This window comes from Sus scrofa, chromosome 10, assembly GCF_000003025.6.
Source record: "Sus scrofa isolate TJ Tabasco breed Duroc chromosome 10, Sscrofa11.1, whole genome shotgun sequence".
Classification (NCBI taxonomy): Eukaryota; Metazoa; Chordata; class Mammalia; order Artiodactyla; family Suidae; genus Sus; species Sus scrofa.
This window is the reverse complement of record NC_010452.4, coordinates 53,206,064-53,228,532: the sequence shown is the minus strand read 5'-3', so window position 1 is coordinate 53,228,532 and position 22,469 is coordinate 53,206,064. Positions and strand designations below refer to the sequence as shown.

Genomic DNA, 22,469 nt, shown 5'->3' with positions numbered 1-22,469 from the left:
CACTTGTAGTTTAGTATTACATGAGTCAAATTTCAGAGTGTAAGATGATCAGAGCCCAGCTGCAGTCTCTGGGGAGGACTTATGTATTTTAAGTTTGTTGTCATTTTTGGCTTGCCAGTCCTGCAATGTTACAGCTGAAAGAGGGTGAGGGGTTTACTAGTGGTGTTCTCTTCTCCCTTAGTTGTCTGTGGACATAAATCCCTGCACTTTCAGCCTTCTAAACTTGTCAAAAGCACTATCCACTATCTCACCTGCTTTCTTTCAAATAGGCAAATGTCCTCTGGGCAGCAAAGTGGCCAAAAGTTGTACTTAACTCCCTGAACTTTCATCCTTTTCCAGTTTTTGGCCTAGCAATTCCGTACAATCACATCATCTCTTTGATACCTTTAGTCACATTTTGAATATTAAAAGAAACAGCATTTAATATGAATTGTTAATTTATTTTAAGTGAAATTAAAATAGCAAAGCAATTAGTATTAGTATTTAAAATATCAACAGTAATATAATAGTGAAAAGTTTAATGTTGACATTTAAGATTTAAAGTTTTAAAGTTTTTACTTTAGGTGTGATGCTGTAAAACTTCATACCTTTATAGTGGTTCTCAGAGGAATTATTGATCTGAATAATTTAATTTTCTCTTATAAAAATTCAGCGTCAGCGCCGTCATCTGAATTTAAAAATTTTCCCTTTATTTGTTACTGTACTTAATAACTGGAGAAATGATTAAGAGCCTTTTATCAGTAGTGGGTTTTTTTTTTTTGTTTTCTTTTGTTTTTTGGCCACACACATGGCATGCAGAAGTTCCCGGGCCAGGGATCAAAGCCCTGCCACTGCAACAACCCAAGCTGCTGCAGTGACAAAACTGGATCCTTAAGCTTCTGAGCCATAAGAGAACTCCTTATCACTAGTGGTTTGATTATCAGTCAGTAGCAAGGATTTGTTTATGCAGTACATTTGCTTAAATAGGCATTTAAAGGATCTCTTCAGAAAGTTAGTGGGTTTTTTAGAATAAATTTTACTGGAGTATAGTTGACTTAAAAGGTTGTATTTGTTTCAGGTGTACACAGAAAGTTATTTTTGAAAAAGTTTACTGGAAATTGGAAAAATGACATTATTTTTGTTTATTTTTAGGTTGGGCTCATGTCGTTTGTGCCCTGTATATTCCAGAGGTCCAGTTTGCCAATGTTTCTACAATGGAACCAATTGTTTTACAGTCTGTCCCGCATGATCGTTATAATAAGGTACAGTGGATATATTATCGATGTTTGAATACAATTTTTGTTTTAAAATTGGAAAGTGTAAAGGAATTTATTTATTTTTTTTTGTTTTATTACAGGCCTTCATGAAAAAATTTAAATTAACAGGCCTCCATCGATTTGGAAAAAGTGTAATTACTATGTTAAACTACAAGTATTAAAATATGTTACTAAGGTCACAGGAGCACAAAACATACATACATAGAGAAAACCATATAAGTTTTTATACTAACCTAGGTATTTAATATTCTAATATTTAAATTCTATAGACTTTTTTTTTTTTTTTTTTGTCTTTTTAGAGCAGCACCCATGGCGTATGCAAGTTCCCAGGCTAAGGGTCGAATCAGAGCTGCCGCTGCTGGCATACACTACAGCCACAGCAATGTGGGATCTGCTGTGTCTGTGACCTATACCACAGCTCATGGCAGTGCCGGATCTTTAATCCACTGAGCGAGGCCAGGGATTGAACTTGCGTCTTCAGGGTATCTAGTTGGGTTCGTTAACGCTGAGTCTTGACGGGAACTCTGACGTTCTTTAAGAATTACTAACCTTTATGTTCTTTCAGACATTAAAGCTGTATTAAATTTGAATTAATCATTATTTGGTATAATATTCATTATGAGAGTATACATCCTGTCTTAAAAAATAGTCCTGTCTTAGAGTATTTGCTCATCTCACCTCTTCAAATTGTTTTTTTCCCCCAAGAGAGGATTTTTTGTTGTTACCTTTATAAAAAAAACCTTAGTTAAATTTGCTTTTTTTCCTATATCTTTTTCTTGATTTAGTACATTTATATTATTGCTTCATTCTCTTTTGCATATTAGCTGTGCCTTTAAACATAGTGTTACCATTTAACAGAAAGTACATGTTGATTTATTCTGTGGAGAAAGTGTCATTGCCGCCAATTATAAAATTTCAAAATATTTAATATTATTCTAAAAATTGGAAAATATGGAGAATATAAAACACAAGACAAAAATCATTCAAAATCTTCCCATTGAGATCCTCCTATATTTTTGTGTATGCATTTTTACATATATAGTGGTAAAAAATTGGGATCATGTTGCTTGTACTGTTCTGGTTTTGAAATTTATTAATCCTGACATATTTTTGTGTCAATAAGTTAATATTTTTCCATTATTTTTAGTGGGTATTTAGCATCTAATACAAAGTATTACTAGTTTTGATAAAATATAATTTATTTTAGGAACCCCCTCCCCCTTTTTAATGGCCACACCTGTAGCATATGAAAGTTGCCAGGACAGGGTTTGAATCTGAGCCAGAGCTGTGGCAGTGCCAAATCCTTTACCCACTGTACCAGGCTGGAGATGGAACCTGCACCTCCACATTGACCTGAGCTACTGCAGTCGGATTCTTAACCCACTGCACCACATCGGGAACTCAAGGAGCCCCTTATTGTTGAAGGGCCTCATCTGGTGTCCAAAGATGTATGTACTGGGTGAATTTCTGTGTAACAAGGTATGAACATTTTTGAAGCTTCAATACATTGTGTGAAATTGTCCTAGAATGCAATTTTTAATTTAATAATCAGAGTACTGGTATGTGAGATTGTGGATAATCTTATATCCTGTTAAGTGCACTGTTTATTACCGTTAAAACAATCTTGGCTTTTCTTTTTAGTGAAAAATATTACAGTGTTTGATTTTCTTTGAGTACTAGTAAGGTTAAATATCTTAAAGTTTTTTTAAATGGTTATTCTTATTTGTTAATTGATCTTGAATAGCTCTTTGTTCATTTTAATATTGTAATGTTTTTGTTTTATTTTAGAGTGTTTTTCTATTTTGGAGATTCTATTCTTTTCTCTTATATACTTCCTATGAATGCTTTTGCCCATAATTTAATGTTTGCTTTTTAATGTTCATTATGTCTTTGTGGTTTTTATTGTTGGTATTCTAGCAGGTTATTTTTTTTCTAGTTCAGAGGTGTAAAATTCTTATGTAATTTACTTAACTACTCCTTACTGTTTCTGCCTTCGTTGTCATGCAAAAAAAAAAAGCTTTCTCTACATAAATGCATAACTGTTTTCTTGGTACTTTCAAAATTCATTTCTAAAAATACTGTTTTTTCAGTTTTGAATTAATTTCAAACTTTCACAAAAAGTTGCATTAATAGTACAAACTCTTCCTCTTCTAAACCATGAGAATAATTTATCAAGATAACACTGACACCCCTGAATGCTTTAGTATGTATTTCCTATAAAAAAGGACTTTTTTCTACATGACCGGACTATACTCATCAAAATCAGGATATTACCATTTATGTACTATTATTTTCTACTCCAGATACTTCACCACTGTTTCCCTAATTTTCATTCATGTTTTTTCAGTAATGTTTTTCAATAGCAAAAAAGATCACAGATTGCGTTTTCTCTCTTAAGTCTCCTGAAATTTTTAAAAAATTCTATGGCCACACCTACTGCATATGGAAGTTCCTGGACCATTGAATGAATCTGAGCCACATCTGCAGTCTATGCCGCAGCTACAGAAACACTGGACCCTTTAACCCACTGTACCAGGCCAAGGATCATACCCGCACCTCCACAGTGACCCTCGCTGATGCAGTCAGATTTTTAATCCACTGCACCAGCAGGAACTCCCTCTGCTGAAATCTTAAATGGTAGCTCAGTCTTTCTCTGACTTCAATAACTTTGATACTTCTGAATATTATAGGCCAATTATTTGTAGAATGTCCCTCTATTTTGGTTTTTATAATGTTTCTTCGTGATTAAATTCAGATTATATATTTTGGGCAGGAATACTGCAGAAGTGATACTTTGTTCTTCTCATAGCATCCTATCATGTGGTACATGATTTCAGTTTTCTCATTACTGGTGGTTTTTCCTTGATCACTTGGTTAAGGTGGTGTCTGCAGGATTTCTCCACTGGGAGGTTAATCTTTTTTCCCTTTGTAGTCAACAAGCATATTATAGAGTAGTGCTTTGTATGTAAATGTCTTGTTTCTTGTGCTACCTGTTAATATTAGCATCCATTATTGTTTCTTTGCTGAATTAATCTATTACTATGATTGATGGCAAATGATGGTTTTCTAATTCCTTCTTTTACACTCATTAGTTGGCAGTCTACTTTAAGGAAAAGCTTTCTCCACTCCCCAATCATATGTGTTATAATGGACTAATATGGACCAATGTGTTATTATTTTAGTTTAATGGTTATTCCTCATTACTGTCACTTATTGTTATGCTCATATTGTCTCAGGTTTGGCCAGTTGGATGCCTTCAAGCTGGTTCTTGTGTCTTTTGAGATGTTTTTATCACTCTTTGAATATTTCTTTACTTTGGACAAAACATTATGTCCCAGCTTCATCTTGTATCATTCCTGTCTTAGCCCTAGAATAGCCATTTCTCCAAGGAGCCTGGATTCCTTTTAGGTGAGAAAGGTATTTAGAAATCAAAGTGGACACTAGGTATGCTCATTGTTATTGGCGTGTTGCTACTTCCAGGCCCTCTCAGTGTGTATGGATACAGAGAGATACACACATTCACATCTATTTCTTCTCTATACTTGGAAGTCAGTGAGGTCACAAGGATAATTTTTTTTTTAAGGTTGTACCCATGGCATATGGAGGTTTCCAGGCTAGGGGTAGAATCAGAGCTGTAGCCGCTGGCCTGTGCCACAGCCACAGCAACACCAGATCGGGCTGTGTCTGCGACCTGCACCACAGCTCAGGACAACGCCAGATCCTTAACCCACTGAGCAAGGCCAGGGATTGAACCTGCGTCCCCATGGGTACTAGTCAGTCGTTTCTGCTGAGCCATGACGGAAACTCCTCACAAGGATAATTCCAATGTAATACATGGATGTATATACACATACACAGATATCTATGTGTATTTCTATATCTGTCTATCTATATGTATATATACGTGTATTTATTGCCTATCTTTCTATTTAGAGAACTAACTCCAAAGAATTTCTTTTTTTTTATTTTTTATTTTTATTTTTATTTATTTTTTTATTTTCCCACTGTACAGCAAAGGGGTCAGGTTATCCTTACATGTATACATTACAATTACAGTTTTTCCCCCATCCTTTCTTCTGTTGCAACATGAGTATCTAGACATAGTTCTCAATGCTATTCAGCAGGATCTCCTTGTAAATCTATTCTAAGTTGTGTCTGATAAGCCCAAGCTTCCGATCCCTCCCACTCCCTCCCCCTCCCATCAGGCAACCACAAGTCTCTTCTCCAAGTCCATGATTTTCTTTTCTGAGATGTTCATTTGTGCTGGATATTAGATTCCAGTTATAAGTGATATCATATGGTATTTGTCTTTGTTTTTCTGGCTCATTTCACTCAGTATGAGATTCTCTAGTTCCATCCATGTTGCTGCAAATGGCATTATGTCATCCTTTTTTATGGCTGAGTAGTATTCCATTGTGTCAAAGAATTTCTTAGTAATTTCCTTAAACATAATCCAACAACATAAGGTTTATTGTAATTTTTCTTTCCAGTGTTTAGGAGTCTGATGCTGGATAGTGAGAAATCTGACTCCCATTATCCTCAATATATTTATCTGTTTGACCAGTCTCAACCAAACTTTTATTGCTGCTGTCCCCTAACACAGAGGCCATCCTAACCTCATTCAGGCTCCACATCTCACTTTAGGTTGCTGCTGCTTCTCTACATGTCTGCCTTTTTTTTTTTTTTTTAACTATTTTGGGGATTTGACATCCAGCTTCAGTTTGACACTACCCCTTCCTCCCTCCAGGGTTGGTCTTCTCACCTTGCTCAGGTTCTGACACCTCTTGGCACTACTGCCTCCACCCCACCCACAACATGGTCATGAGAGACAACCCTACTGGGGCTCTGAGCCTTGAGTTGGGCTGCCATCCATCCTAGGAAGGAGGATACCATGTTTTGCCCCCACCTCATGGCTTTAAGACTAAAGTATTCAGAGGAGTACAGGAGTATGAATTATTTGGATATAAATCTTATCCATTTAGAGTTAATTTTAGAGTATGGTAAGGTATGTGTAACTTTTCCTCTCCCACATGTTTTAGTCCACTTTTCAACAGTATTATTGAATAATATATGTTTTGCACAGTGATTTTTTTTTTTCCTTTTTTCTTTTTATGGCCTCACCTGCGGCAGATGGAAGTTTCCAGGCTGGGGGTTGAATTGGAGCTGCTCCACAGCCACAGCAACATTGAATCTGAGCTGCATCTGTGACCTTCCCTGTTGTAGCTTATGGCAACACCATATCCTTAACCCATTGAGGCCAGGGATTGAACCCGCTTCCTGACGGACACAATGTCAGGTCCATAACCCTCTGAGCCACAATGGGAACTCCTTGCAGAGTGATTGGAAATACTATTTGAATCATTAAATTCTTGGGCATTCTTGACACTTTTCTGTTCCATTAATGTGTCTGTCTATTTTTATACCACACTATTTTAAATTATTATGGTTTTAAATACATTTTGGTACATGGTAGGACAGATATTCTCATGTATTTGTTTTTTAAGATGAAAATTAGGACTAATAGAATACAATTTTGATTTTACTGGTATAATAGTGAAATATTATTTGGGGGAAGAATTAACCGTTTTGCAGTATTAAATTTCCCCTTCCAGAAACTTAATGTATCTCTCCATCAAATTTTTTTTTCCTCTTTGTAGTTTTCCTTATATGTGGTTGGTATATATGATTCTTGATTTTTTTTTTTTTTTTACGATTGTTGGTCTGTATAGTTAACCTTAAAAACTTAATATTCTGTTCATGAATGTTCAGTATGGCTAATAAGGGACATGTAATTCTGAAATGATAGGAACACTTAGAAAAATGAATTGCTGAATTTTGGAATAAATCAGTCCTTTATTGGTGATAGTAAAGGATAATGTGGGGGACGATTGGTTAATGTGTTGGGCAGTTACTATGGACCTCCTTTGCAGCAAGCGTTGTGTTGGACACTTGGAATTCAAAGATGCGTAAAATATAGGATTTATCTCCATTTGGCACTTTGTTAGACTGTCAAGTAATAAATGTATAATTACAGTGTGCGAACATGATAATAATAAAAAAAAAACTGAATGGAGTACTATGGACGATAATGAAAGGAAGGATTATTATTATTATTATTATTATTTTGTCTTTTTAAGGCCGCACCCATGGCATATGGAGGTTCCCAGGCTAAGAATGGAATCGGGGCTGTAGCTGCTGGCCTACACCAGAGCCATAGCAATGCCAGATCTGAGCCGCCTCTTCGACCTACACCACAGCTCACGGCAATGCTGGATCCTTAACCTACTGAGCAAGGCTGGATTGAACACGCAACTTAATGGTTCCTAGTTGGATTCGTTTCCACTGTGCCACAACGGGAACTCCCAAAAGGAAGGATTATTTTTATCAAGGAATTGAATAAGTCACTCAAAGATATTCTAAGGGCTTTGCACAGCAATGTGGAATTTGACCTGTTTGAGAAAGAATCTAATAATTCTAGATAGAGAAGGTAACATAAACTAGAGAAATATGTGCAAAGGAAAAGTGGTAGGCAGTTTACAGAATAAATAATCTTGTGTGGCTGGGACATTTGGAGATTTAGGGATTAAAACAAGGAAAATTTCCAGAACATCTGTATAACATATCCAGTTGAGTTGCAGAGAATTCACTTTGACTCATATTGTTAAATTTTCCATGTCATTAAATATACAGTGGCCAATTTCTGTAGCATTTGTCATCAGATTCTTGTTTTTATTTTTTGACCTTTCATATCAGTTCCTCATTTCACTGACGTATATACCTCATGTTAATAAACTGGAATGGTGTATGTTACCTTTAAGTTGCCTTTCAATAATCTTTGAGAAGTGGGAAGATTGGGGCAACATAGAGATTTGGGGACTTTTCTTGTGTTCATTAGACTTAAGAAAGCATTTAGTTTAGAAAGCTCCAGTTTCCATAGAGAGTAGTTGGCATTTGATGTACATATCCTGAATTTTTCCTTTTGGTAAGCTTTTATTTAGTGGGTGGCCATGAAGGAATGAGTGTTATAGGAAGAATCATAATAGACCAAGCAAACAAACAAAAAACACGGTAAAATATGGTGCCATTGTAAAGCTTTACAGTAGAGGAAGACTTAGAAATTACTACCCCAAATTCATTTTTTTTCCTAGATGAAGAGTGGTACGTAGGTATTAGGAGAAGTTCTGTTTTTGTTCTCTCTCTCTCTCTTTTTCTTTTTTTTTTTTTTTTGGAAGTATAGAAGATTTACAAAGTTCTATTGGTTTCAGGTACAGCAAAGTGATCCAATTTTATATATATTATATTTATGTATATAATTTCTTTTTCAGAGTCTTTGTTATTATACTTTATTAGAAAATATTGAGGAGTTCCCTTTGTTGCTCAGTGGTTGACTAACCTGGGTAGGATCCATGAGAATGCGGGCTCGATCCCTGGCCTTGCTCAGTGGGTTAAGGATCCAGCTTTGCCGTGAGCTGTGGTGTAGGTTGCAGATGCGGCTCGGATCCCACATTGCTGTGGCCCTGGCGTAGGCCGGCGGCTACAGCTCTGATTGGACCTCTAGCCTGGGAACCTCCATATGCCGCAGGAGAGGCCCAAGAAATGGCAAAAAGACAAAAACAAAAAACAAAACGATAATATTGAATATAGTTCCCTATGCCTTACAGTAGGGCCTTGTTGTTTATCTATTTTATAGGTAGTAGTATGTGTAATATTAATCCCATATTCCAGATTTATCCTCCTCTTTTCTCCTGTGGTAACCAAAAGTTTGTGTTCCAGGTCTATTAGTCTTTTGTGTAAATAAATTCATTTGTATCATTTCTTTTAGATTCAACATGTAAGTGATACCATATGTTATTTGTCTTTGCTCTTGACTTAATATGATAATCCCTTTGTCCATTCATGTTGCTGCAGATGGCATTATTTCATTCATTTTATTGGCTGAGTAAATAATATTCCCTTGTTTTTAGATATATCCACATCTTTATCCATTTATGTGTTAGTGGACTTTTATTTTCTTTTTTTTTTTTTTAATTTATGTTTTTTTTTTTCCCCTCTCAGTGAGTTTTATTACATTTATAGTTGTACAGTGATCATCACAACCAAATTTTATAGCATTTCCATCCCAAAGTCCCAGCCTCTATCCTTTGGAAACCATAAGTTTTTCAAAGTCTGTGAGTCAGCTTCTGTGCTGCAAAGAAGTTCATTGTGTCCTTTTTGTAGATTCCACATGTAAGTGATAGCATGTGATGTGGCTGTCTCACTGTATACTTCACTTAGCATGATAATTTCTAGGTCCAGCCATGTCTTTCCATCTGTTTGTGTCATCTTTGATGTCTTTCATCAGCATCTTATAGTTTTCAGAGTACAGGTCTTTTGTCTCTTTAGGTAGGTTTATTTCTAAGTATTTTATTCTTTTTTGATGCAATGGTAAATGAGATTATTTCCCCAATTTCCCTTTCTTATCTTTTGTTGTTAGGATATAGAAGGGCCGTCGATTTCTGTGTATTAATTTTGTATCCTTCGACTTTGTCAAATTCGTGCATGAGCTCTAACAGTTTTCTGGTAGTTTCTTTAGGATTTTCTAGGTATGGTATCATGTCATCTGCAAACAAGTAATAGTTTTATGTCTTCCTTTCCAATTCGGATTCCTTTTATTTATTTTTCTTCTCTGATTGCTGTGGCTAGGACTTCCAAAACTGTGTTGAATAGTATTGGTGAGATCAGACGTACTTGACTTGTTGCTCATCTTGGCAGGAATTCTTTCACCTTTTCACCATTGGGAATCATGTTAGTTCTGGGTTTGTCATATATGGCCTTTATTATGTTGAGGTAGGTTCTCTCTATGCCCACTTTTCTGGAGGGTTTTAATTAGAAATGGGTGTTGGATTTTGTGAGAAGCTTTTTCTGCATCTATTGAGAGGATCATGTGATTTTTATTCTTCACTTTGTTAATGTGGTGTATCACACTGAACGATTTGTGGATATTGAAGAATCCTTGCATCCTGGGAGAAATCCTTCTTGATCATGGTGTATGATCCTTTTAATATATTGCTGGATTTGGTTTTTTAGTATCTTGTTGAGGATCTTTGCATCTATGTTTATCAGTGATACTAGCCTGTAATTTTGGTTTTTGGGGGGTGTCTTTGTCTGGTTTTGGTATCAGGGTGATGGTGGCCTTACAGAATGAGTTTGGGAGTGTTCCTTCCTCTGCAGTTTTTTGGAATAGTTTCAGAAGGATAGGCGTTAGCTCTTCTCTATATGTTAGATAGAATTTGCCTGTGAAACCATCTGGTCCTGGACTTTTGTTTCTTGAAAGTTTTTTAACCACAGATTCAATTTCAGTACTTGGGATTCGTCTGTTCATTTTTTCTATTTCATCTTGGTTTAGTCTTGGAAGATAGTACTTTTCTAAGAATTTGTCCATTTCTTCTAGGTTGTCCATTTTATTGGCATATAGTTGCTTATAGTAGTCTCTTATGATCCTTTGTATTTCTGTAATGTCTGTTGTAACTTTTCCCTTTTCATTTTTAATTTTATTGATTTGAGTCCTTTTATCTTTTCTTGTCTTTTTGTCTTCTTTTTTTAGGGATGCACCCATGGCATATGGAGATCCCAGGCTAGGAGTCTAATTGGAGCTACAGCTGCCAGCATATGCCACAGCCACAGCCACAGCAATGCCAGATCCGAACTGTGTCTGCGACCTACACCACAGCTCACAGCAACACCAGATCCTTAACCCACTGAACGAGGCCAGGGATCAAACCCGCAACCTCATAGTTCCTAGTTGGATTCATTTCCACTGTGCTTCCATAGGAAATCTGAGTCCTCTTTTTTTCTTGATGAGTCTGGCTAAGGGTTTATCAATTTTGTTGATCTTTTCAAAGAACCAGCTTTCCTTTCATTGATCTTTTCTATGATTTTCTTCATTTCTATCTCATTTATTTCTGCTCCGATCATTATGATTTCTTTCCTTCTGCTAACTTTATGTCTTGTCTGTTCTTCTCTTGCTAGTTGCTTTATATGTAAAGTTAGGTTGTTGGTTTGAGCTTTTTCTTGTTTCCCTAGGTAGGCTTGTATTGCTATAAAAGTCCCTCTTAGAATGGCTTTTGCTGCATCCCGTAGGTTTTGGAGTGTCATATCTTTGTTGTCATTTGCTTCTAGGTATTTTTAAATTTCCTCTTTGACTTCTTCAGTGATCCATTGGTTGTTTAGTAGCATGTTGTTGAGTCTCCACGTATTTGTGTTTTTTTCTTGTTGTTGATTTCCAGTCGTATAGCATTGTGGTCAGAGAAGATGCTTGATATGATTTCAGTTTTCTCAGAGTTACCAAGGCTTGATGTGTGGCCCAGCATGTTATTAATCCTAAAGAATGTTCCATGTACACTTGAGAAGAATGTATATTCTGCTGCTTTTTAGATGGAATGTTTTATAAATATGTGTTAAGTCCATCTGGTCTAATTCTTCATTTAGGGCCTGTGTTTCCTTGTTGATTTTCTGCCTGGATGATCTGTCCATTGCTGTAAGTGAAGTGTTAAAGTCACCAGTGTTATTGTGTTATTGTCAACAACCATTGTTAGCTCTTGCCTTTTATATTGAGGTGATCCTATGTTGGGTGTGTATATATTCACAATTGTTATATCTTCTTTGTGAAGTGATCCTTGATCATTATGTAATGTCCTTCTTTGTCTCTTACAGTATTTTTTTAAATTTTAGGTCTGCACCCACAGCATATGGAGATTCACAAACTAGGGGTTGAATTGGAGCTACAGCTGCCTGTCTACACCATAGCCACAGCAACGCAGGATCTGAGTCACATCTGTGACCTACATCACAGCTTTCTGCATCTTGGGATCCTTAATGCACTGAGCAAGGGCAGGGATTAAACCCGCATCCTTATGGATGGTAGGCAGATTTGTTTCCACTGAGCCACAATGAGAACTCGCTGCCTCTTATAATATTCTTTAATTTAAGGTCTGTTTTGTCTGATATGAGTATTGCTACTCAAATGTACTTTTGAGTCCTGTTTGCATGGAATATATTCTTCCATTCTCTCACTTATATGTGTCCCTAGAAGTTAAGTGGATCTTTTGAGGATAGCAAATATATGGGTCTTGTTTTTGTATCCATTCAGCCAGTCTATGTCTTTTGGTTGGGACATTTAGTCCATTTACATTTAAGGCGATTATAAATATGTATGTTCTCATTGCTATTTTATTAACTGTTTTCAATTTGTTTTTGTTGCTCTTTTTTCTTCCCTTCTTCTCTTGCTCTCTTCTCTTGTGGCTTGATGACTTTCTTTAGTGTTATGTTTGGATTGCTTTTTCTTATTTGTCTGTGTGTCAGCTGTAGATTTTTGGTTTGCAGTTACCCTGAGATTTTAATATAGGAGTCTCTCTATATATACAAGATTGTTTTAAGTTGTTGGTCTCTTGGTTGCGAGTGTATTTCCAGTGTCTTGCATTTGTACCCTCCTCACGATTTCTGGTTTGGGTAGCCTGTTTGTGGGTGGATGATTTCCTACATTTACGTATGCCTTTACTGGTGAGGCCTTATCATTTGTGATATTTTTGTTTCTAGTTGTGACCTTTTCTTTTCCACCCCAACAAGTTCCCTTAGTATTTGTTGTAAAGCTGGTTTAGTGGTGCTAAATTCTCTTGGCTTTTGCTTGTCTGTAAAGCTTTTGATTTCTCCTTCAAATCTGAATGAGAGCCTTGCTGCATAGAGTAATCTTGGTTGGAGGTTTTTTCCTTTCATCACGTTAAGTATATCATGCCACTCCCTTCTGGCCTGCAGAATTTCTGTTGAAAAATCTGCCGATAACTTTATTGGGGTTCCCTTGTATGTTATTTGTTTCTTTTCCCTAGCTGTTTTCAATATTTTCTCTCCGTCTTTAATTTTGGTTTAATATGTGTCTTGGGGTATTCCTCCTTGGGTTTATTTTATATGGTACTTGTTGCGCTTCCTGGATTTGAGTGAGTGATTCCTTTCCCATGTTAGGGACGTTTTTGGCTATTATCTCTTTGAATATTTTTTCTGTCCCTTTCTCTCTCTCTTCTCCTTCTGGCACCCCTATAATACGGATGTTGGTGTGTTTAACATTGTCCCAGCGTTCTCTGAGACTGTCTTCATTTCAATCGTTTTTCTCTTTTCTGTTTCACAACTATGATTTCCACTAGTCTGTCTTCTACCTTGCTTATTCGTTGTTCAGCCTCCTGTATTCTGCTGTTGGTTGCCTCTAGTGAATTTTTTATTTCAGTTACTGTATTTTGCATCTCTGCTTAATTCTTAAATCTTGTATTTCTTTGCTCAGTGTTTCCTGTAATTTATCCATCTTTGACTCCAGGTTATTTCAGATGTCTTGAATCATCTTCACTATCATCATTCTCAAGTCTTTCATGGAGGTTGATTATCTCTTGGTTACTTAGCTGTTTTTCTGGGGTATGTTCTTTCTTTGTTATCTGAGTCACAATTCTCTGCCTTTTCATTTTGTACAGAATTTTGGTGTAGTCTCCTTTTTGTAGAGAAGCCTCTCTTCCTTCTGATGTCCACCCCTCTTGTGGCTGAAACTGTTACAAGGGCTTACTGTAGGCTTCCTGATGGGAGAGACTGGTGCCTCTCCATTGGTAGCTGAAGCTGATTCTTCTACCTCTTTTGGGTGAGGGTTTGTATCTGGCTGAGATTAGAGATGGTTGTGTGCCTGGGGGGGTCTTTAGGCAGCCTGTTTGCTGATGGGTGGGGCTGTGATCCCACCTGGTTATTGTTTAGCCTGGGGCTTCTTAGTGCTGATGGGTGGGGCAAGATTTTTCCAAAATGGCCACCTCTAGAGGAACACATGCTGAGAGCTTTGCCTCCAGTGTCCTTCCCCCACAATGAGCCACGTCTCCCCCTGTTTTCTCAGGAGATTCTCCAAGAACTGCACTCAGGTCCGACTTATATTCCTATGGAGTCTCTGCTTTGTCCTGGGACCTAGTGCACATGAAAGCCTGTGTACGCCTTTCAAGAACTGGGTCTCCATTTCACCCACTCCATTGGAGCTCCTTGCCACAAGTCCCACTGGCCTTCTTGCCAAATGCTCCGTGGACTCCCTTTCCCAATGCCAGATTCCCAGGCATGGGGACCTGACATGGGGCTCAGAACTCTTACTCTCATAGGTGAGTCTTTGTGATAGTTACTTTCTAGTCTGTGGGCTGCCTACCCCATGGTCATGGGGTTGCTTATACTGCATAATCACCCCTCCTACTATCTTGATGTGACCTCCTCTTTGTCTTCTGGAGTAGGATAGCTTTTTTTTTTTTTTTTTTAATCAATGAATTTTATTTCATTTGTGGTTGTACAGTGATCATTACAACCAACTTTTGTAGCATTTCCATTCCGAACCTTCAGTGCATCCCCCCACCCCCCAATCTGTCTCATTTGGAAACCATCAGTTTTTCAAAGTCTGTGAGTCAGTATCTGTTCTGCAAAGAAGTTCATTGTGTTCTTTTTTCAGATTCCACCTGTAAGTGATAGCATTTGATGTTGGTGTCTCACTGTCTGAACTGACTTCACTTAGCTAATTTCAAGGTCCATCCATGTTGCTGCAAATGCTGTTATTTCTTTCCTTTTAATGGCTGAGTAATATTCCATTGTGTATCTGTATCACCTCATCTTGATCCACCCCTCTGTCGACCGACAGTTAGATTGTTTCCACGTCTTGGCTGTTGAAAATAGTGCTGCAATGAACATCGAGTACATGTGTCTTTTTGTGTCATGGTTTTCTCTGGGTAGATGCCCAGGAGTGGGATTTCTGGATCAAATGGGAGTTCTGTGTTTAGTTTTCTGAGGACTCTCCATACGGTTTTCCACAGTGGTTGCACCACTTTACAATCCCACCAACAGTGTCATAGGGTTCCTTTTTCTCCACACCCTCTCCAGCACTTCTTGTTTGTAGACTTTTGGATGCTGGCCATTCTGGCTGGTGTAAGCTGGTCCCTCATAGTGGTTTTGATTTGCATTTCTCTAATAATGAGTGATGTTGAACATGTTTTCATGTGTTTTTTGGCCATGCATATGTGTTCTTTGGAGAACTGTCTGTTTAGATCTTCTGCCCATTTTTTGATGGGTTTGTCTTTTTTTTTTTGGTATTGAGCTGCGGAAGATGTTTATAAATTTTGGTGATTAATTTCTTGTCAGTTGCTTCATTTGCAAAGATTTTCTCCCATTCTGTGGGTTGTCTTTTCATTTTGTTTAGGGTTTCCTTTGCTGTGCAGAAACTGTTAAATTTAATTAACTCCCATTTGTTTACTTTTGTTTTTGTCATTACTCTAAGAGGTGGATCTGAGAAGATGTTGTGTTTTATGTGGGAGAGTGTTTGGCCTGTGCTTTCCTCTAAGAGTTTTATAGTATCTGGTCTTATATTTAGATCTTTAATCCATTTGGAGTTTATTTTTGTGTATGGTGTTAGGGAGTGTTCTAATTTCATTCTTTTACATGTGGCTGTCCTATTTTCCCAGCACCACCTATTGAAGGGACTGTCTTTTCTCCATTGTATATTCTTGCTTCCTTTGTCATACATTAGTTGATTGTAGGTAAGTGGGTTGAATTCTGGGCTTTCTATCCTGTTCCACTGATATATCTTTCTGTCTTTGTGCCAGTATGATATGGTTTTGATGACTGTTGCTTTGTCTGAAGTCAGGGAGCCTGATTCCTCCATCTGTATTTTTCTTTCTCAGGATGTCTTTGGGTATTCTGAGTCTTTCGTGCTTCCAAACAAACTTTAAAATATTTTGTTCTAGGAGTTCCCATGATGGCTCAGTGGTTAACAAATCTGACTAGGAACATGATGTTTTGAGTTCGATCCCTGCCCTTGCTCAGTGGGTTAAGGATCTGGTGTTGCCGTGAGCTGTGGTGTAGGTTGCAGTTGCGGCTCAGATACCACATTGCTGTGGCTGTGGCATAGGCCGGCAGCTACAGCTCCGATTTAGCCCCTAGCCTAGGAACCTCCATATGCCTCGAGAGTGGTCCTAGGAATGGCAAAAAGACAAAAAGAGAAAAAAAAAAATTTTTTTTTTCTAGTTTGATGAAAAATGTCCTTGGTGTTTTAATGGGGTTTGCATTGAATCTGTAGATCGTCTTGGATAGAATAGTCATTTTGATAATATGGACTCTTTCAATCCAAGAGCATGATTGGTTTGTCTTCCATCTATTTGTGCCATCTTTGATTTCTTTCATCAGCCTCTTTTTTTCTTTTCTTTTTCTTTTTTTTTTAAGAGGTAAGTAAAAGATTAATTTGATTCTTCTAGCGGGGGGAAAAGGAGTTGAAAGTAGGTCTTCATTTTGCAGTCATCATCTGTACAAATTCTTCGTAGTTGACTCGTCCATCTCCATCCATATCTGCTTCTCTGATCATTTCATCTACTTCTTCGTCTGTTAGTTTTTCTCCTAAGTTTGTCATGACGTGACATAGTTCTGCAGCACTGATGTAGCCATTGCCATCCTTGTCAAAGACTCAGAATGCCTCGTGGATTTCTTCTTTGCTGTCTGTCTTTAATTTTTCTAGCCATCATAGTAAAAAATTCAGGGAAGTCAGTGGTACCATTACCATCAGCGTCCACCTCATTGATCATATCCTGCAACTCAGCTTCTGTCGGGTTCTGACCCAATGACCTTGTGACAGTTCCAAGTTCCTTTGTTGTGATGGTGCCATCTCCATCTTTGTCAAATAGGGAGAAAGCTTCCTTGAATTCAGCAGTCTGTTCTTCGGTCAGTTGATCAGCCATGGTGTGAACAAAGGGAGGAAGAGCAGAGAGAGCAAAGGTGGCTGCACCAGTGCAGGGCTGTGACCGCAGGGGTGCCTCTGCTACTGCCGCTACTGCTGCTGCTAGGGGTGCGCTGAGCGCTATGCCGCCTAAGCCACCACCCAACTACGAGTAACGGCGCCACGTCCGCGAGGCTGTCACCACTGCTGCCCTCATCAGCCTCTTATAGTTTTCAGAGTACAGGTCTTTTGTCTCTTTAGGTAGATTTATTCCTAAGTATTTTATTCTTTTCAATGCAATGGTAAATGGGATAGTTTCCCCAATTTCTCTTTCTTATCTTTTGTTGTTGGGATATAGAAATGCTGTCGATTTCTGTGTATTAATTTTGTATCATTCGACTTTGCCAAGTTCATGGATGAGCTCTAACAATTTTCTGGTAGCATCTTTAGGATTCTCTAGGTTTAGTATCATGTCATCTGCACATAGTGATAGTTATACTTCTTCCTTTCCCATTTGGATTCCATTTATGTCTGTCTGTCTGTCTGTCTGTCTGACTTTTCTAGGGCCACATCCACGGTATATGGAAGTTCCCAGGCTAGGGGTCCAATTGGAGCTGTAGCTGCCAGCCTATGCCAGAGCCACTGCAACGTGGTATCCGAGCTGCATCTGTGACCTACCCCACAGCTCATGGCAACACCGGATCTTTAACCCACTGAGCAAGGCCAGGGATTGAACCCACAACCTCATGGTTCCTAGTCGGATATATTAACCACTGAGCCATGATATGAACTCTCCTTTTGTTTATTTTTCTTCTCTGATTGCTGTGGCCAGGATTTCCAAATCTATGCTGAATAGTTGTAGTGAGAGCGGACATCATTGTCTTGTTCCTGATCTCGGCGAGAGTTCTTTCAGCTTTTCACCATTGAGACTCATGTTAGTTCTAGGTTTGTCATGTATGGCCTTTATTATGTTGAGGTAGGTTCCTTTTATGTCCACTTTCTGAAGGATTTTTAGGTTTTTATCAGAAATGCCTGTTGGATTTTGTCAAAGCCTTTTTCTGTATCTATTGAAGGATCATTTGGTTTTTATTTTTCAGTTTTTTAATGTGTATCACACTGATTGATTTGCAGATATTGACGAATCCTTCCATCCCTGGGATAAATCCCACTTCATCATGATGTACAGTCCTTTTAATTTCGTGTTGAATTCGCTTTGCTAGTATTTGGTTGAGAGAATATCTTTTTTGATAGTTTGTAGTTTATTTGCTTGAAGGTTGTTCAGCCATTGGTTATAATTTTGTTGCTTTTATGAGAGAAGTTGAGCTCCAGGCCTTCTACTCTGCCATCTTAATCCCGTCCTCCACTTATGTCTTATTAAACTGTTATAATTTAAGTTATAAAGCATTTAGTAATGATAGTAATTTTTGCCTGTATATAGTACAGATAGTTTTTCACTTTGTCTTTTGGTTTTGGTTACTTAAAATACTCACAGACACAAATTAATTGTAATTTTTTGGGCAGGGAAGGGGATGGCGTTTAACAGGGTGATTAAAAGTTTGAAAATTTTGAAAATTATTAGTTGCAGTTCTGTTTGTGGCTCAGTGGCTTAAGGACCCGAAATTGTGAGGATGTGGTTTCAATCCCTGGCCTCATTTAGTGGGTTAAGGATCCTGCATTGCTCCAAGTTTCAGTGTAGGTCTCAGTTGCAGCTAGGATCCAGTGATGCTGTGGCTGTGGTTAGGCCTTAGGTGCAGCTCTGATTTGCCTGCTAGTCTTGCAAATTCGATGTGCCACAGGTGGGTTAAAAAGAAAATTCATTAGGTTATATAGGAGTATACAGTATTTCTTGGCTTATGTATTTATTTATTTATTTTTTGTCTTTTTGCCTTTTCTAGGCCCACTTCCACAGCATATGGAGGTTCCCAGGTTAGGGGTCTAATTGGAGCTGTAGCTGCTGGCCTACACCAGATCCATAGCAGCGTGGGATCTGAGCTGTGTCTGCAACCTATACCACAGCTCGCAGCAACGTTGGATCCTTAACCCACTGAGCAAGGCTAGGGATCGAATCTGCAACCTCATGGTTCCTATTCAGATTTGTTAACCACTGAGCCGCGACGGAACTCTGGGTTATGTATTTATCACCTGAGTCTCTGCCTCCATCCAGTTGGTGTTCTTTTTCTCTATACCCTCATGTGACTGTCTCATAAGAACACTGGTGATCTTGGATTAGGGGCTTACTCTTCCCACTGTGACCTCATCCTGACTTGTTATATGTCTGGTGACCCCCTTTCCAAATGAGATCACATTCTGATTATTAGGACTTCATATACTTTCTGAGGGGGACACAATCTAATACATGATAGTCTTACCTCTGCCCCGCCCCCCTCTAAAGTCATGTTCTTGTCATATTCCTGTTCTTTCTCGGCATCTCCCAAAGTCTTAATTCATTTCAGCATCAACTTAAATTCAAAATGTTGTCTAAATATAAGAATCTCAGAACTTCAAAATCCCATGTTCTGAATCATGTCAGTGACCTACCAATGAGACTATGATACTCTGGGTGTGGTCCCATCCTGTGGCAAAATTTCTTTTCATCTGTTATATATAGAAAGTTATCTGCATCCTAGACACAGTAGTGGGACAGATATAGGATAGACATTCTCATTCCGTTAAGGGAGGATTTGGAAGGGGTAAAGGAGCAACTTCCTGTAAAGCAGGTTTATAACAACAGGATGAAAAATTCTGTTATGCTCCAAGACCTGAGAATACTTCTCTGTAGTCTGATAATCTGTCTCCTGAGCCCATTGGGATTGTCTTGTCCCTTGGGCATCCTTTAATGATACCCTGTGTTTAGGTTGAGGCCTAGAGTATTGGGTGGTTTGGTGCCACAGAGGTTGGTTTCTCTCTTTGCTCTTCCTTTTACCATGCTTTTTTCCTACCCCCCCACCCCCCCCATTATTGGTAGATTACTGTTGTTTATTATTTGATGTGTTGGGCTTGACAGTTGTACAGTATAGCGATTCACAGTTTTTAAATGTTCTATTCCATTTATAGTTTTATAAAATATTGGCTGTATTTCCTTTGTTGTAAAGCATATATATCCTTGTAGCTTATTTTATAGAGACTTTATTTAATTTTTTTAAATTTTTTTGTCTTTTCAGGGCTGCACCTGTGGCGTATGGAGGTTCCCAGGCTAGGGATTGAATCAGAGGTGTAGGTACTGGCCTACACCACAGCCACAGCAATGTGGGATACGAGCAGTGCAGGATCGAACCTGCGTCCTAATGGATGCTAGTCAGATTTGTTTCTGCTGAGCTATGACAGGAACTCCTATACAGAGATTTATTTTTTCATTTTTATTTTTTATAATGATTTTTATTACTTCCATTATAGGTGGTTTACAGTGTTCTTTCAATTTTCTATTATATAGCAAGGTGACCCAGTTATACATGCATGTATACATTCTTTTTTATCACATTATCATGTTCCATCATAATTGACTAGATATAGTTCCCAGTGCTACACACCAGGATCTTGTTGCTTAACCATTCCAAAGGCAATAGTTTGCATTTAGTAACCCCAAATTCCCAGTCCATCCCACTACCTCCCCTTCCCTCTTGGCAACCACAAGTCTATTCTCCATGTCCATGAGTTTCTTTTCTTTGGGAAAGTTCATTTGTGCCCTGTATTAGATTCCAGATATAATTGATATCATATGGTGTTTGTCTTTCTCTTCCTGCCTTGCTTCAGTTAGTATGAGAGTCTGTAGTTCCATCCATGTTGCTGCAGATGGCATTATTTTGTTCTTTTTTTTTTTTTTTTTTTTTGCTATTTCTTGGGCCGCTCCCATGGCATATGGAGGTTCCCAGGCCAGGGGTCGAATCGGAGCTGTAGCCACCGGCCTACGCCAGAGCCACAGCAACGCAGGATCCGAGCCGTGTCTGCAACCTATACCACAGCTCACGGCAACGTCGGATCGTTAACCCACTGAGCAAGGGCAGGGACCGAACCCGCAACCTCATGGTTCCTAGTTGGATTCGTTAACCACTGCGCCACGACGGGAACTCCTATTTTGTTCTTTTTTACGGCTGAGTAGTATGCCTTTATATATGTGTGTGTGTGTATTTTTTTTTCTGTATGTATATACCACATCTTAATTCGGTTATCTGTCAATGGACATTCAGGTTGTTTCCATGTCTTTGCTATTGTGTATAGTGCCTCAGTAAACATGTGGGTGCACATGTCTTTTTCAAGAAAAGTCGTGTCCAAATATGTGCCCAAGAGTGGGATTGCTGGGTCATGTGGTTCTATGCATAGTTTTCTAAGGTACCTCCATACTGTTTTCTATAGCAGTTGTACCAATTTACATTCCTTCCACAGTTGAGGAGGGTTCCCTTTTCTCCACACCCTCTTCAGCATTTGTATATTGTGGACTTGTTAATGATGGCCGTTTTTTTTTTTTTTTTTTTTTTTTTTTTTTTTTTTTTTTTTTTCTTTTTTTCTTTTTTTGTCTTTCTAGGATTGTACCTGCGGCATATGGAAGTCCCCAGGCTAGGGGTCCAATCGGAGCTGTAGCCGCCGGCCTAAGCCAGAGTCTTAACAACATGGGATCCAAGCCGCATCTGTGACCTAAACCACAGCTCATGGCAATGCCACATCCTCAACCCACTGAGCAAGGCCAGGGATTGAACCCACAACCTCATGGTTCCTAGCCGGATTTGCTTCCACTGCACCACAACGGGAACTCCAATGATGGCCATTCTGACTGGTGTGAGGTGGTGCCTCATGGTAGTTTTGATTTTTCTAGTAATTAGTGATGTGGAGAATTTTTTCATGTGCTTGTTGGCCATCTGTATATCTTCTTTGTAGATATGTCTAATCAGGTATTTTGCCCATTTTTCAATTGGGTTGTTGCCTTTTTCGCTATTGAGTTGTACAAGTTGTTTGTATGTTTTAGAGATTAAGCCCTTGTCTGTTGCATCTTTTGAAAGAAACTATTTTCTCCCATTCTGTAAATTGCCTTTTTTTTTTTTTTTTTTTTTAATGGTTTCCTTTGCTGTGCAAAAGCTTGTCCATTTGATTAGGTCCCATTGGTTTATTTTTGCTTTTATTTCTGCTGCCTTGGAAGACTGACCCGAGAAAACATTTGTAAGGTTGATATCAGAGAATGTTTTGCCTATATTTTCTTCTAGGAGTTTAATGGTGTCTTGTCTTATGTTCAAGTCTAAGCCATTTTGAGTTTATTTTTGTGCATGGTGTGAAGGTGTGTTCCAGTTTCATTAATGTATATGCAGCAGTCCAATTTTCCCAGCAACACTTGCTGAACAGACTGTCTTTTTCCCATTTTATATTCTTGCCGCCTTTGCTGAAGATTAATTCACTGTAGATGTCTGGGTTTATTTCTGAGTTCTCTATTCTGTTCCATTGGTCTATATGTCTGTTTTGGTACCAGTACCACACTGTCTTGATGACTGTGGCTT

The 22,469-nt window shown here is 38.3% G+C and overlaps 1 protein-coding gene and 1 pseudogene across 28 annotated transcripts in view; one reads left to right on the top strand and one right to left on the bottom strand.

The window, feature by feature from the left end:
• MLLT10 (myeloid/lymphoid or mixed-lineage leukemia; translocated to, 10) overlaps window positions 1-22,469 on the top strand; it is a 243,296-nt gene that overhangs the window by 86,819 nt on the left and 134,008 nt on the right. For 16 of the 28 annotated variants that reach the window (XR_002336389.1, XR_002336388.1, XM_021064945.1 and 13 more), the window contains one exon: window positions 1,132-1,241. Coding sequence is in view for 24 of the 28 variants with exons in the window: in XM_021064945.1 (XP_020920604.1) it covers window positions 1,132-1,241 (110 nt within the window). In the remaining 4 variants the exon portion in view is untranslated. Of the gene's footprint in view, window positions 1-1,131; window positions 1,242-1,336; window positions 1,494-2,561; window positions 2,736-22,469 lie in introns of those variants that run through there. The other 12 variants (XR_002336387.1, XM_021064928.1, XM_021064922.1 and 9 more) reach the window with 3 other exon arrangements.
• Window positions 16,395-17,230, bottom strand: LOC100521145 (annotated as a pseudogene).